The 17,025-nt window shown below is 46.2% G+C and overlaps 1 protein-coding gene across 1 annotated transcript; it reads right to left on the reverse strand.

Annotated features, from left to right (window-relative positions):
* Positions 1–288: 288 nt before the first annotated feature.
* Positions 289–16,209, reverse strand: tmem115 (transmembrane protein 115). The gene is made up of 2 exons (XM_067999047.1): positions 14,967–16,209; positions 289–2,403 (listed from the first exon to the last, which is right to left on the reverse strand). Exons 1-2 carry the CDS (start codon positions 15,818–15,820, stop codon positions 2,211–2,213), a joined length of 1,047 nt encoding a protein of 348 aa, XP_067855148.1. The 5' UTR covers positions 15,821–16,209; the 3' UTR covers positions 289–2,210.
* Between the last annotated feature and the right edge of the window lie 816 nt (positions 16,210–17,025).

Below are 17,025 nucleotides of genomic sequence, written 5' to 3' on the forward strand. Positions count from 1 at the left end.
CCTAAAAGGCCATTAGTGAAACAGCTGGGTTTTTAAACCACAATCCGACAGCTACATGGTCCATTTTACTGATATTTCACTGATAAAAAGCTTTTTAGTTCCAGGTTTAAAAAACTGAATTCAAATTCTCAAACTGCCATGGTGGGATTTGAATCCTTTCTCTGGATTACTGGTCCAGTAATATAATCATTACATTACCATACCCCATGACTTGCTGAGCACAAGTTAAAAAACACAAAAAAATGTTGAGAAAAAAATCCTGGTTTATCAATTCAACTGAAACAAATGTTTTTGTGGTTATGAGAAGTGAACACTTGAGACTTCAAAGTTTATTGGACTGACCTGCGCAACTATGATACATAGGGATATACGAAAATAAACCTACAATTTGTTAAGTGAAGCCCAGTAAGAGAGATTAGTCTGTTGGTAAATGCTACTCTGGCAAAGTACACAGCACAGCATTAAGACAATGACAATTCACCTACAGAAAATCAAAATATAACATTAAATCACTTAGATGAGACTAATATTTGTTTTTTTAAAATAATCTTACACTAAAGTATCTTGCACATTTAAATGCATTAAAAATGATAGCTACTTCCTTGCTATATGTTTGCCATAATGATTATCAAATTCTTAGACAAAGGGTGCTGGTACAGCAGAGCTATGCAAAATGCTGACCATTTACAGTCCACTCACCACTGCCCGACATTATCACCTTATAAAAAGTACTGGATTGGAAAGGAACAGGAGATAATTTTGTCAACACTTTTAAACGGGACTCACAAAAAACACCAAAAGGTTTTTGTACTGATTTCTTATCCCATTTCATACAGGTCTCAATAACCCTGTCCCATCAGACACTATATGGAGATTTGTCCGATTGCTGTTTCTGTTTGCTGCTCGAGTCAGTACTGAAACAAGCCCCAGTTTGGGCAGAGACTCCCTGGGCTGTTGCAGGGTGTGATAACAGTTAGTTCTTGTATAAAGGACAGAAACAAGGAACTGGGCCTTCTCAGATCCATATATTTCACAAAAGAAAACAAGTCAAGAGGCTTATAAAGGAAGTCAGTGTTGTTCGAAGAGGTCGTTTTCAAAAACCTTCACTACCCCTTTTATATTTGCAGAGGATTCAAAATACCATACACCCAATTCAGTCCAACTCCCAATACACCTGCAACAATTTCCTTTATACAGAAAATTCAGAACCAGCACCAATAATTAGCCAGCCCTTTGAGAAGGCAACCTTCGAAACCTGTCCAATGCTGAATGCTGAGGTGAAGCTGGGGAGAGGGGCATGCTTTCACACTCTCTCTCTCTCTCTCTAGGATATCTGCATCCACATTGAAGCAACTTTTACTGAGGGAACTTACAGTCCACTCTTAACTGAAGGGTCAAAGTGACAGCAGGAAAAGAAGCTCAATAAGGGAATAAGTAGGAGAGATCTAGGGGGCATTAAATTACCCAACATGATCTAACTTTGGATTCTGTTTACCCTTACGATCATATGTAACCTGGAATGTTACTAATCTTGCAGACACATGATGGCAGGAAGATAGCGAAAAGAGGATTGCAAAAGGTGTATCCAATCAAATAAGAATGTGACAAGCTCAGATACAATAAAGGGGACCTCCAGAGATAGAAAACTAGTGCCACAGATATTCAGTGACACCAGTTTCAATGTCCCACAGGTGGCATGGTCTTGCAATGTGGAAATTTTTTTTGGCACATTAACCGAAAGGACAACTTGGGAGCTAAGTTGTGTTTTCTGACTGTTCCTTTTGATCTGATCTCAGTGGCTGCATGCTTCCTCCTCCCCCTCTTCCTTACTACATTGCAATTATACTAATTGGTATCTGCTCTTTCTAATCAGAAAAGGACACTTCAAAATAAGACTGTAAATCAATGAATTTTCAGAACTAACAGCAAAAATTGTATCTAATTCATCACCAGTTCAAATGCCACCTCTAATAGTTATAGCCACCAGCTAGAATTAAAAAAAACATTAAATCCTGCTGAAGCCTGGCTATGAGCACCACAGTTGCACAGGCCTTTATAGTCTTTTTACTGCCACACTTATTTTCCATACAGATTGTAGGTGCTGGAGCTAGACAGTTTGAAGTACTGACATATCGGGGTGGGGGTGTCTGTGCAGCATTAAAGCCACTTTCTCTCCCACCCAATTGAGCAAGTCATCCATTGATGGTCTCCTAAGATCCCGATGAAAGACTTTGGAATGCAGCGTGTTCTGCTGCTCCCGAATCCTCTCCATCACTCCTGCTGCTCTCTGGAAGCAAAGGCATATCAGACAAATCGTCTTTATCATCTTCATCCATACTGGGCCAAGCTACTTGGTCTTCAACACGTTTCAGCCGTTCATTCAGAGCTTTCAACGCCAACTGTCTGGGGACAAAGAGCAGAGTATATAAAAATCTGGATTATTCAAAGTACAAATCGGTTCCAACGTTCACCACATATCCAGCACTCAAATCATTTCAAATCCACTAAACGGCAACAAGCAAAAGGAGATTCAGATACTACCAATTCTAACTGCTTAGTGGCTGCTTACCTGTAAGGCTCACTGTTAATCTCTTGAACAAACTGTTGACTTCTGTGCAATGCATCCTGAGGTACTTAGAGACAAAGTCTCTTAGTTCTGACCCAGACCCAGACAGGTCTACACAGAAAGAATTTCAGGAACTAGGGTGTAAACAGAGAATTCTTGTTTGACAGCTCTAGAGACCCTTACAAAGACAGATCCACATGGGGATGCCCAGCACCCACTGCAAGTGTTGGGCCATTAGTACAAAAGAGAACATGTCTGAATTAGCCACCCGTGCCCGTTTGTGCTTTCGGTTTCAAAGAAATGCAGTTGCAGGAAGTCACTTGCTCCCTTCTGATTCCTTATAAAGCAGAGATATAGGTTTCACACACTATCCAACATTAAAGAGCACATCTCCTATCCATCCATTTGGAAGTATTCCTGGTCAGACCTACAGATCACTCCCTTTCCTTAGAAGCAGCATAGAAATCAAACAGCACGTTTTCTTTGGGAGAAAATTTAGTATCCGCGTGCTCTACACTCAGTCACTATTTTTCCGCAACAGGGAGGGGTTTTGTGGGAAAACAGACAGTTCTTTCAAATCTGCTTCCCAAGTTCTGACTACAAGAATCCCACGCAAAATAAGTTTGGAATCATTGCAACCCAATTCCTAGTGAACAGAGGCAGCACAAAATGGTCAATAATTCTGCACCAAATTTGCCATCTCACTGAGGCCACAGGGATCGAAGGTGTGGAAAGTGGAAAATGTGATCTTAGTGGCTCACTTGTCAGGTTGGATCAGAGTTTGTTTCACTCTGTATTTCGATATATTATACCTGACCTGGGAGTGCTTGATGCCAACAGTTGGTGACCGTAGTGGGATAAATGCTTCATTCCTCAGCACGACTATCCCTCACCTCGATTAGCATAACAAGTCACAAAAAAAATGGAAGACTTTTCCACTTGGAGTCAGGACAGAACACTGCCAGGTCAGGTACAACAACAGTTACAATAAGGCTGCTCTCCTCTATCACAGCAATGCCCCTACACTGTCACAGATCTGTTAGCTCAGTGAGCTGAGCACTGAATCCCAGCAGGGTTTATTCTGCCTTCCATCAGAAAGGGCAGCTCAGTGTCAAAACTCTGGGCCAGAAGGGCTCGAGTTTGAATGCTGGCACGTTCATCGGCCCCTCACCCTTCTGAAATAGATAAAATGATGACCGTGTGTTAGGACGTGGAGAAAAACACGGGAGACCGCACACTATCTGTCTTCAGACACTGGCAGTTTCAGCTGGAAATGGGAATCAGCAGCGCACCCAATAGTCATTTACACCTGTGTCGGGACGCTCAGTGCCCAAATCCATCTTAGAAATATGATCTAACTGTAGCAGTCTCCACATCCTTGTGACCCGGGCACCATTCTGTACCAAACTTTGGGTAGAGAGACTGCCTCAAACTAATTTCACATAGGATCCATACAGCCAGCAGTGAAAGGAGACTTTCATTCCCATCAGTCTGGATTGAACTCCAGCTGAGGTCCCAAAGGTGAAAGGACAGTATGCTAAACCACATGGCCATCCAGAACATTCCAGATATTAGAGTCACACAGAATGAACTACCCCAACAGGCAGGATACACCAGGTCTCCACCAACAACACTCTGAAGTCAATCATCAGGAAAAATGTAAAAGTGGTTCAGGATTACTCTTCTGTTAAATCTGCTTTCCTACAGCAGCAAGACAGAGTGGGAATTCAACTAATAAATCTCTATCTCACGTAGGCGTTCCTTCCTCTCAGTGCATTGATAACATTAACAGTAATATAATTTCCCTGCAAACTGTATATAGTGGTATAACATGGGGCCATGCTTGAAGGGAGATGCGTCTGAGAATTTGAATCGCTAACTTGCACTCCCTTCAAATCAGGATGGTGTGAGACTTGGAGGGGAACTTGGAGGTGATGATGCTCCCATGCACCTGCTGCCCTTGTCCTTCTAGGACATACCTGGGCAATTTTCCACTTTGGTCGGGTAGATGCCAGTGTTGTAGCTGTACTGGAACAGCTTGGCTAGAGGCGCGGCTAGTTCTGGAGCACAAGTCTCCAGCACTACAGCCGGGATGTTGTCGGGGCCCATAGCCTTTGCTGTATCCAGTGCACTCAGCCGTTTCTTGATATCAAGTGGAGTGAATCGAATTGGCTGAAGACTGGCTTCTCTGATGGTGGGGATATTGGGAGGAGGCCGAGATGGATCATCCACTCAGCACTTCTGGCTGAAGGTGGTTGGAAATGCTTCAGCCTTGTCTTTTGCACTCATGTGCTGGGCTCTGCCATCATTGAGGATGGGGATGTTTACAGAGCCTCCTCCTCCCGTTAGTTGTTTAATTGTCCACCACCATTCACAACTGGATATGGCAAGACTGCAGAGCTTTGATCTGATCTGCTAGTTGTGGAATCGCTTAGCTCTGTCTATAGCATGCTGCTTCCCCTGTTTAGCATGCATGTAGTCCTGTGCTGTAGCTTCACCAGGTTGGCACCTCATTTTTAGGTACACCTGGTGCTGCTGCTGGCATGCTCTTCTACACTACTCAGTGAACCAGATGATACACACTGCAACCACAGTACACCGGTGGTGGAGGGAGTGAATGTTTAAGGTGGTGGATGGGGTGCCAATCAAGCGGGCTGCTTTATCCTGGATGGCATCAAGCTTTGAGTGTTGTTGCAGCTGCACTCATCCAGGCAAGTGGAGAGTATTCTATCACACTTCTGACTTGTGCCTCGTAGATGGTGAAAAGGCTTTGGGGAGTCAGGAGGTGAGCCACTTGCTGCAGAATACCCAGCCTCCGACCTGCTCTAGTAGCCACGGCATTTATGTGGCTGGTCCAGTTAAGTTTCTGGTCATTCGTGATCCCCAGCACATTGATGGGGGTCTCGGTGATGGTAATGGCATTGAATGTCAATGAGAGTGGTTAGGTTCTCTTGTTGCAGATGGTCATTGCCTGGCTGTTGTGGAGCAAATGTTACTTGCTACTCATCATCCCAAGCCTGGATGTTGTCCAAGTTTTGCTGCATGCAGGCACGGACTGCTTCATTATCTGAGGGGTCGCAAATGGAGCTGAACATTGTGCAATCATCAGCGAACAGCCCCATTTCTGACCTTATGAGGAGGCAGTCATTGATGAAGCAGCTGAAGACAGCTGGGCCTAGTGAAAGGTAAATTTAGGAAACTCTTCTTCACAGAGTGATCAATGTATGGAACAGAATTCCAGGTATAATGGAGGTGAACAACCCTAGAAACAATTGGATGTTGCAGTGGGTGACTTAGGATATTGCTGGGGAAGAAGTCGTAAGCTACGGCTGTGAGAGATGGCTTATTCTATAATTGAAAAATATGTTTGTGTGTCATCCAAACCCGTTGGAATCTACAAGTGTATTTATATAGAACTGATTAATAGTATGTTTTGACTACAATACTTAGTCTGGTTGCAGTCTACTCATGACAAAAATATGCATCTATTGCAAAGGACCATCTCCTGGAAGGAAAGAAAAAGGTTATCCAACATGCTCAGAGCTTCCAAAAAACATCATCACCTACCAAGCTTGAAAGTTGCCAGTGAAAATGTCACAAAAATGCAGCAATTCGGTCTTATTTAAACTCTAACGGTCCCTTTAATTTGGTCACAGTTCATAAGGAGTTTAAAAGAAAATTAGCTACGAGAATCTTGCCCCAAACTTAAACTCCATATAAATGTTGCAAGTGGTTGTTTGTAAAGAGCGAGAGGCCAGCTTACTTTGAAACAGACTAATTTGTTCAAATATATATGACTGTCAGTTATTCAAATCCAGGAAGTCCCAGGAACACATTTTAGGGATATTTAAGCAGCTCCAGCTGTTTGAATCTGAGAGTCAGTTACTTGGATTTAAGATTAGTAAAGCTTCTGCAGTGGTGAGAAACATGAAAAAACAAAACACTGCATATAAAAAAGTTATTCACAAAAGGATAGCTCAGCATATAAACTACAACCTTTTGTTTTCCTTTCGAGGTGCTAATTTTCAGGCCATCAGCTATAAATATATATGCATTATATTACTGTTATTTATTCCCTAGCTCATCTTGTGCTTAGTAAATTTCCTTAATACATTAAACCTAAAACAAGGCCCAATATTGTGATGTGCTACCGGGTATTGAAGATGGGAGAGATCCTATGGATAAAGGATAATTCAGTGGATAAAATAATTAATGGGAAGGTTATATTCCAGCCCATAATGTCTGTTATTCTAAAAATCATTCAAACCCCTCAATTTGATTCCAGCCTGTACCCCACTCCTGGTTATTCATTATCCTATATATTAACCACAAAATACCTCGATTAAATTCCAGCTTGTAACTCACTCTCAAATACTATTCAGCCTCCTTCAGAGGTTCCCACCATCATGGATGCCAGTGTCCAAACAATTCAATTCACTGCAAGTGACATTAAGTAGCTGAATGTACAGCACATGGCCATGAGCCCTGATAACATCCCAGCTGTGGTGCTGAAGATCTGTGCTCCAGAACTAGCTGCACCTTAGCCAAGCTGATCCAGTGCAGCTCCAACACTGGCATCTATCCGACTATACACAAAACACAGGATAACCTGGCCAATTTCTGCCCCATCAACCAAAACAGCACCAACTTACTAATAACCTGCTCACTAACTCTTACTCAGGTTCCCCCAGGATCACGTGGCTCCACATCTGATCATAGACCTTGATCTAGACATAAATGTGAGATGAGAGCAATTGTCCTCAACATCAAAGCTGTATTCAACCGAATATAGCACCAAGGAGCATGGGCAAAACAGAGGTCATTGGGGTCAAAGGGAAAACTCTCCAGTGGCTGGAGTTATACCCGACACAAAGGAAGATGGTAGTGGTTGTTGGAGACCAATCATCTCAGCCCCAGGACATTGCTGCAGGAGTTCCTTAGGGCAGTGTCCTAGGCCCAACCATCTTCAGCTGCTTCATCAGTGATCTTCCCTCCATAAGGTCAGGAGTCGGGCCCTTCGCTAATAATCTCACGGTGTTCAGCTCCATTCATGACTCAAATAATGAAGCAGTTCATGCCACACCTACTGCAGGACCTAGACACCACCCAGACTTGGGCTGAACAGCAGATAGCATTCGTGCCACACAAGTGCCGGGCAACGACCATCTCAAATGACCAACCCACCTTAAACCCCACCACCACTGAGTCTCAACCATCAACACCTTGGAGGAGGAGATCACCAGAAGGTTAACTGGACCAGGCATATCAACACCATGGTTACATAGCAGGGCAGAGTACTCTGTGACAAGTGGCATATCTCCTGACCCCTCAAAGCCTCAGCACCATCTACAAGGCTCATATCAGAAATGTAAGAACATAAGAAAGAGGAGCAGTAGGCCATACGGCCCCTCGAGCCTGCTCCGCCATTCAATAAGATCATGGCTGATCTTCAACCTCAACTCCACTTTCCCGCCCGATCCCCATATCCCTTGATTCCTCTAGAGTCCAAAAATCTATCCATCTGTGTCTTGAATATAGTTGACAACTCAGCATCCACAGCCCTAAGAAGTAGAGAATTCAAAAGATTCACAACCCTGAGTGAAGAAATTCCTCCTCATCTCAGTCCTAAATGGCCGACCCCTTATCCTGAGACTTATGCCCCTAGTTCTAGACCCGCCAGAATGTGATGGAATACGATCCACTTCCCTGGATAGGTGCAGCCGCAGCAACACAGGAAGCTCAACACCGTCTAAGACAGAGCAGCCAGCTTAATCAGCATCACTGCCACCGGACGCAATAAACACCGGCTGCACTAATGACGCACTGTGGCTACAGTATGAACTACCGACATGACAACTCACCAAGCTTATTTCAACAGGGTCACCTCGTCCTGTGACTTTTACCACCAAGGACAAGAGCAGCAATTTCATGTGAACATCACCACCTCCAAATTCCCCTCCATAACACACACCATCCTGACTTATCACTGTTCCTTCATCAAGGGGTTACAATCCAGGAATTCCCTACCTAACACCATCAACGCAAGCACAGCAGCAGTTCAAGGAGAAGATCCACAAAATATCCTGGAACTCCCTTCCTAACAGCACTGTGGGAGAACCTTCACCACACGGACTGCAGCGGTTCAAGAAGGCGGCTCACCACCACCTTCTCAAGGGCAATTAGGGATGGGCAATAAATGCTGGCCTTGCCAGTGACGCCCACATCCCATGAACAAATATAAATTTTTTTTTTAAAAAACCACCTTGTCAAGCAACTAGGGATGGGCAATAAATGTGGCCTGGCCACCGTCACCCACATCCTGAGAACAAAATAAAATATACATACCCTTGATTAGATTCCAGCCTGGAACTCATTCCCGGTTATCAGTTATTCTATATACAACCATCCAAACCCCTCCACCCAATTTCCGGGTCTGCATACCCTTCATAGTCCAGCCTGTAATTCATTCCTGTGAAACCGTTATTCTATATAAAAATGAGCAGCATTATATTTAAGCTATACCAGACTCTGGTACTTGTGCACTTGGAGTACTGTGTCCAGTTTTGGTGCCTGCACGTGGCAAAGGATATCAAGGTTCTGAAGAAAGTACAAGAAGAGGTCCCAGATTGATGCTCAGCCATGGGTTTCTTACTTATCAAGATAGGTTCCAATAGTTACAGCTCTATAGTTTAGAGATGTGTAGACTTCGATGGGAGCCTGATTCAGGTATTTAAATTGGATATTTAAGTTTATATCTTGTGATGCACAAGGCATCGCAGTTGTGTGGGACAAGCTGGATGGACCAGTGAGTTTTTTCCCGTCTGCCATTGTTCATATACACTTTGGTTGAATATGTTATTTGAGGTGGATAGCAAGGGTATCTTGTGTTCTGGCCTCTATTTATGTCTCAACTACATCATTAAAACAGATGATCTTTGCTGTTTGTGGGAGCTTGCTGTGTGCAAATTGATTGCCATGTTTCCCACATTACAAAAGCAACTTCACCTCAAAGTACTTCATTGGCTGTTTAGCACTTTGAGACGTCCGGAGGTCACATGAAAATCGTCATACAAATGCAAGTTTGTTCTTTAACTCACTGACAGTTATCTGATAGTCATTATATAAACCACCTAAGGCTCTTGATTCGACCACAGCCTGAAATTTACTCAAGATAAATACAGATAAGCAACTCCATTCAGCTGATCTATCCGGTAAGACCCAAGTCTCCTGCCTCCTCCCCTCCTATTGCAGGATCTATTTTTTTTTAATAAATAATTGCAGGGTTTTGGCTTCCACTACCACACCAAGAAATCCATTCCATGGTTTGATCACTCTTTCCTGTGAAGAATTTCCTGAAAGCAATCCTAAACTTACCAGTTTGAACTGGTGTCCGTGTGCGTACATATACACACACAATGTATAAAATCACCCCTCGATCTCCTCCTTTGAAAGCTGAAAAACCCAAATTTTTCCACTCATAACTGTTCTCTGCATTGCCTCCAGCCCTTGAATATCTGCTTTCGATTCGGTCACTAGAACTGGACACAGTACTCAAGGTGTAGGCTGTAGCGCACTATACGGTGTGATCATAACTTCTTCTGATTTGTCCTCTATTATTTTGGCTATATAGTTTAGTACTGTTTGCTTTGATTGCTGCTGTGCCTGTTAAGTAGAGTATAAGAGCCGTAGGTCTTTTTCAATTTCATCCTTCGCTACTTTGAAATTATTCCTGGGATATCTACTGGGTATCTATCGTTCTTCATCAGTGCATGCCCATACATTTAATTCCTGTTTCAGTGGACTACGATTCCAATGTCTCCTTGTGCCACCCCCTCTTCCCATCGGATCAATTACAAAATGAGGTTAACTAGCACGGGCCTTTGCTTTGCATATCTCATTTGGTCTGCACACAGTCTTAATTACAGAAAACTGTGTGGGAAATTACTGGGGTCACAGCAGGGACTAAGATACCAAACCCACATGCAGTACTGACCAGAAGTCACTAGTCCCAAGGTTAAAACTGGAACATCCCCCGATTGCTGGTTCTGATGCTGTGGTGGAGGGGTAGGGGGAAAGAGAGATATTGACGGATATTGGGTGGCTAAGGCAAACATAGGTCCCTTAGAGGATGAGACCGGGAAATTAATGGTGGGAAACATGGAGATGGCAAAAATGCTGAACAAATATTTTGTTTCAGTCTTTACAGTAGAGGACACTAAGAATATCCCAACACTGGACAAACAGGGGACTCTCGGGGGGGAGGAGCTAAATACGATTAAAATCACTCAAGAGATGGTACTCAGTAAAATAATGGGACTCAAGGCGGATAAATCCCCTGGACCTGATGGCTTCCATCCTAGGGTCTTGAGGGAAGTGGCAGTAGGGATTGTGGATGCTTTGGTGATAGTTTTCCAAAATTCCCTGGACTCAGGAGAGGTCCCGGCAGATTGGAAAACTGCTAATGTAACACCGTTATTTAAAAAGGGTAGTAGGCAGAAGGCTGGAAATTATAGGCCAGTTAGCTTAACATCTGTGGTGGGTAAAATTTTGGAGTCTATTATTAAGGAGACAGTAACGGAACATTTAGATAAGCATAATTTAATAGGACAAAGTCAGCATGGCTTTATGAAGGGGAAGTCATGTCTGACAAATTTGCTTGAGTTCTTCGAGGATATAACGTATATGGTGGATAAAGGGGAACCAGTGGACATAGTGTATTTAGACTTCCAGAAGGCATTCGACAAGGTGCCACATAAAAGATTATTACTTAAGATAAAAAATCACGGGATTGGGGGTAATATTCTGGCATGGGTGGAGGATTGGTTATCGAACAGGAAGCAGAGAGTTGGGATAAATGGTTCATTTTCGGACTGGCAACCAGTAACCAGTGGTGTTCCACAGGGGTCGGTGCTGGGTCCCCAACTCTTTACAATCTATATTAACGATTTGGAGGAGGGGACCGAGTGCAACATATCAAAATTTGCAGATGATACAAAGATGGGAGGGAAAGTAGAGAGTGAGGAGGACATAAAAAACCTGCAAGGGGATATAGACAGGCTGGGTGAGTGGGCGGAGATTTGGCAGATGCAATATAATATTGGAAAATGTGAGGTTATGCACTTTGGCAGGAAAAATCAGAGAGCAAGTTATTTTCTTAATGGCGAGAGACTGGAAAGTACTGCAGTACAAAGGGATCTGGGGGTCCTAGTGCAAGAAAATCAAAAAGTTGGTATGCAGGTGCAGCAGGTGATCAAGAAAGCCAACGGAATGTTGGCTTTTATTGCTAGGGGGATAGAATATAAAAACAAGGAGGTATTGCTGCAGTTATATAAGGTATTGGTGAGACCGCACCTGGAATACTGCATACAGTTTTGGTCTCCATACTTAAGAAAAGACATACTTGCTCTCGAGGCAGTACAAAGAAGGTTCACTCGGTTAATCCCGGGGATGAGGGGGCGGACATATGAGGAGAGGTTGAGTAGATTGGGACTCTACTCATTGGAGTTCAGAAGAATGAGAGGCGATCTTATTGAAACATATAAGATTGTGAAGGGTCTTGATCGGGTGGATGCAGTAAGGATGTTCCCAAAGATGGGTGAAACTAGAACTAGGGGGCATAATCTTAGAATAAAGGGCTGCTCTTTCAAAACTGAGATGAGGAGAAACTTCTTCACTCAGAGGGTGGTAGGTCTGTGGAATTTGCTGCCCCAGGAAGCTGTGGAAGCTACATCATTAGATAAATTTAAAACAGAAATAGACAGTTTCCTAGAAGTAAAGGGAATTAGGGGTTATGGGGAGCGGGCAGGAAATTGGACATGAAGCTGAGTTCGGATCGGTCAATGCCCTGTGGGTGGCGGAGAGGGCCCAGGGGCTATGTGGCCGGGTCCTGCTCCGACTTCTTGTGTTCTTTAGATTTGTGGTTGGGATCAGATCAGCCATGATCTTATTGAATGGCGGAGCAGGTTCGAGGGGCCGATTGGCCTACTCCTGCTCCAATTTCTTATGTTCTTATGTTCATCTATCAAACAACAAACATTTTCTTATCTACTTTCCAGTGCAGTAGAAAAGCCTCCCCCGATACGGAAGCAGCATTGAAGTCTCCTTCAGCGAGGCTTCCAACTACTGGTCTATTTTCTGGTACCCTCCAAAATGTTTGGTCCTTTGCAGACGAGGTCTTGCCAATGCATGACCTCAGCACGGTTAGGTCTGGAAACTGGCTCACTGGCTGTGACTCCTTGGCCCTCATTGAGGCTGCAGCACCCAGTTATGTGTTCAAACACATTCCCCGCCCACTCTGTTGTGGTTCTCATTGCTCAATCACATTTTGTGTCCCCTACTCCTCCAGCACCATCTTGTCCTGAGCACCTCACTCCTTTTCTTTAAAAGTCCTCACTGTCTACTGAGCAGCTTCCTTTGAGCCTCAACATAATGCAGTGTAGATGGAAGATCATCTCAATATAAAAGTCTATGTGGTAACCCACATACAATAATCAAAGAAGGTTACAGCACGGAAGGAGGCCATTCGGCCCATCGAGTCCGCGCCGGCTCAATGAATGAGCAATCCAGCTAGTCCCACCGCCCTACCCCCGTAGCCATGCACATTTTTTCTTTTCAAGTACTTATCCAGTTCCCTTTTGAAGGCCATGATTGAATCTGCCTCCACCACTCGGGCAGTCATAGCACCTTTGGTTCTTTTGCCAATCACCTTAAATCTATGCCCTCTGGTTCTTGACCCTTCCGCCAATGGGAACAGTTTCTCTCTATCTACTCGGTCTAGACCCTTCACGATTTTGAATACCTCTATCAAATCTCCTCTCAACCGTCTCTGTTCCAAGGAGAACAATCTCAGCCTCTCCAGATAATTTAAGTCCCTCACCCCTGGAATCATTCCAGTAAATCTATTCTGCACCCTCTCTAAGGCCTTCACATCCTTCCTAAAGTGCAGTGCCCAGAACTGGACACAATACTCCAGTTGTGGCTGAACCAGTGTTTTATAAAGGTTCATCATGACTTCCTTGCGTTTGTACTCTATGCCTCTATTTATAAAGCCCAGGACCCCGTATGCTTTTTTAACCACTTGTGTACATGTATCCCCAGATCCCCCTGTTCCTGCACCCCTTTTAGAATTGTGCCCTCTAGTTTATATTGCCTCTCATTTTTCCTACCGAAATGCATCACCTCGCATTTTTCTGCGTTAAATTTCATCTGCCACGTGCCTGCCAATGCCACCAACCTGTCTATATCCTCTTGAAGTTTATCACTATCCTCCTCACTGTTCACTACGCTTCCCAGTTTTGTCATCCGCAAATTTTGAAATTGTGCCCTGTACTCCCAAGTCCAAGTCATGATATATATAGATATATAGAAATATCTATCTATCAAGAGCAGTGGTCTGGGCTTTGACCCCTGGGGAACACCACTGTACACCTCCCTCCAGTCCGAAAAACAACCGCTCACCACTACTCTGTTTCCTGTCATTTAGCCAATTCTGTACCCATGTTCTTATTGCCCCCTTTTATTCCATGGTCCGCAATCTTAATAGCAAACCTACCGTGTGGCACATCAAACACTTTTTGAAAATCCATATACACATCATCAACTGCATTGCCCTCATCTACCCTCTGTTACCTCATCAAAAAACTAACAAGTTAGTTAAACACGATTTGCCTTTAACAAATCCTTGCTGGCTTTCCCTAATCAATCCACATTATCGTTTCTAAAAGTTTCCCCACCACTGAGGTTAAACTGACTGGCCTGTAGTTGCTGGGTTTTTTCTTACACCCTTTTTTGAACAAGGGTGTAACATTTACAATTCTCCAGTCCTCTGGCACCACCCCCATATCTACGGATGTTTGTAAGATTATGGCCAGGACCTCCGCAATTTCCACCCTTACTTCCCTCAGCAACCTAGGATGCATCCCATCCGGACCGGGTGACTTATCTACTTTAAGTACAGCTAGCCTTTCGAGTACCTCTTTTTCAATTTTTAACCCATCCAGTACGTTAACTATATCTTTCTTTACCGAGACTCTGGAAGCATCTTCTTCCTTGGTAAAGACAGATGCAAAGTACTCATTTAGTACCTCAGCCATTCCCTCTGCCTCCATGAGCAGATCTCCTTCATGGTCCCTAATCCGCCCCACCCCTCCTCTTACTACCCGTTAACATGTCTGTCGAAGACTTTTGAATTCCCTTTTATGTTGGTCACTGGTCTATTCTCAGTCTCTCTTTGCCCCTCTTCTTTCCTCTTGGAAATTTAAATTGCATTGTACAAATGTATTACTTCTAGTCTTGCATTTTATGCCTCTATTTGGCCAGATTATGTAATGGAGTTGCACTATTAAGAATTTTTATGGCCTCAAATCTCCCAAAATAACTTTAGAAATCTTGCATTAAATACCTTCTCCGTTCTGCATCGTGTGGGTCAGTGCCAGGCAGGCTTATTGTGATGGAGGACGGCGCCCCAACATCATATCGCTTGACTGTCTTCTTACATATTTTGATCTTCACCAACACACTGTAAATCACATTGGCCACCACCGAGACAAGAGGCTGGAGGATTTCAGGAAAGAAGGTGGCAAACGCGAAGTGGTCAGACATGTCCCCTCGGCCCCGGCTGTGTTTTTGGTAGAAACGAAGATAAACCCAGCTGGACAGCACTCCGTACCCGTAAGATGCCAGCACCGAGCTGCTGAGCAGCGCCGTCAACCGCAGGACACCGATGATGGCCAACACCATCATTGGGACATCTTTCATCCGCACCTGTGGCACCTTCAGCACCACCGTGTCGCCCATGGTCTGCTTCAAAGCCACCAGCACCCCCCCGACAAAGCCCGACATGCCGTGGATTCGCACGGTGAACAGGTAGTCCAGGTTAAACGTCGCCACATAGGTGAGCAGGTAAGAAAACCCGCCCAGGACTCCCACCGACACGCTGGTCAGTGTGAAGAAGACGAGCAGCTCCAGCGCGCCCCACAGAGGTTCGAGGAGCCTGCCGGCCAACACCACGGCCCCGACACTCACACACACGCCCCAAACGTGGCTCTCCACCACGGCGTGGGTCAGCAAGGTCCAGACCCAGAAATTGGGCGGGAACAGGTACCCGGGGGTGACCCCCAGGCCGTGCACCGTGTCCGTCAGGAAGGAGAGGCAGTAGAGCGACAGCACCGTGCCGCACACGGACTTCACCACCACGCTGGTGCTGGCGGCCGCCGCCAGGCAATGCTGGCGCGCCACCGGGAGGTACCGGCTCATGGCCGGAGCTCGGGCCGGGGCCGGGGCCGGGGCGGGCGGCTCACGGGGGAGGAGAGTGTCGGCCCGGGTAATGCATGGGCTGCCCGGCCTGGGGTCACCCCCTCCACCCGGGTCCGGCCTTCACTTCACTTCACCCCGCTATCAGCAACGTGAGACAGGCGGAGGCAGTGACGCAGCCGCCCCGGCCCAGGCCCGGCGAGGCTCGGCGAGGCGAGGCCGGGGGACACTAGGCCGCTGTCTGTAAAGGCCGTGGTGTCCGCCCGCTGACAGCTCTCTCTCTCTCTCACAAGCCGCTTGCCCCGTGTGTCCTGCACCTTGTGCCCGAGAGATTCTGCTCCTGACGCCCAGGCCGGGATCCGCTCGTCCGCCCGAACCGCAGCCTCACTCTGACTCACCGCCCCGCACTGACATCATCACGGCAGCGCCCGACTGACCGCCCCGCCCCGCACTGACATCATCGCAGCAGCGCCCGACTTGACCGCCCCGCCCCGCACTGACATCATCACATCAGCGCCCGACAGATCGCCCCGCACTGACATCATCACATCAGCGCCCGACAGATCGCCCCGCACTGACATCATCACATCAGCGCCCGACAGATCGCCCCGCACTGACATCATCACATCAGCGCCCGACAGATCGCCCCGCACTGACATCATCACATCAGCGCCCGACAGATCGCCCCGCACTGACATCATCACATCAGCGCCCGACAGATCGCCCCGCACTGACATCATCACATCAGCGCCCGACAGATCGCCCCGCACTGACATCATCACATCAGCGCCCGACAGATCGCCCCGCACTGACATCATCACAGCGGCGGTGGGTCGGGTTGGTTGGAGCCGTGGGCGCTCGCCGCACGGATGTCCTCGTGGCGTGCCGGGGACGCGGCCGCCGCCATCCGGGCGTTGAAATCGGCGCTCGGCCCTGACTCCACTCGGGGTGTGGAGGCGGCTCAAGCGTGCGGAGCCATCCCGTCCGATCTGACCCCCGTTCGGACGGAATTCCTCATCGGCGCCAGGCCCCGAAACCTCCCTCGGGGGGGCTGCGCCTCACAACTCGAGCCGTCTCTCGGAAATTCCCTCCGTGCTGTTTCACACCGCGCGGAGGGATTTCCTGTACGGGCTGCTCCTGCACACTCTCCACTTCCTCGCCCTCGTCTCTCGCCCGGACACGCCCTGGCGTACCATCCTGCCGTCCGG

The sequence above is a fragment of the Heptranchias perlo genome, chromosome 17, assembly GCF_035084215.1.
Source record: "Heptranchias perlo isolate sHepPer1 chromosome 17, sHepPer1.hap1, whole genome shotgun sequence".
Taxonomy (NCBI): domain Eukaryota; kingdom Metazoa; phylum Chordata; class Chondrichthyes; order Hexanchiformes; family Hexanchidae; genus Heptranchias; species Heptranchias perlo.

Coding starts and splice junctions, on each gene's coding strand:
- tmem115 (XM_067999047.1), bottom strand. CDS start 15,820: ATGAGCCGGTACCTCCCGGTGGCGCGCCAGCATTGCCTGGCGGCGGCC. Junction 2,404..14,966: donor CACGATGCAGAACGGAGAAG/GTATTTAATGCA, acceptor CTTTGTCCCCAG/ACAGTTGGCGTTGAAAGCTC.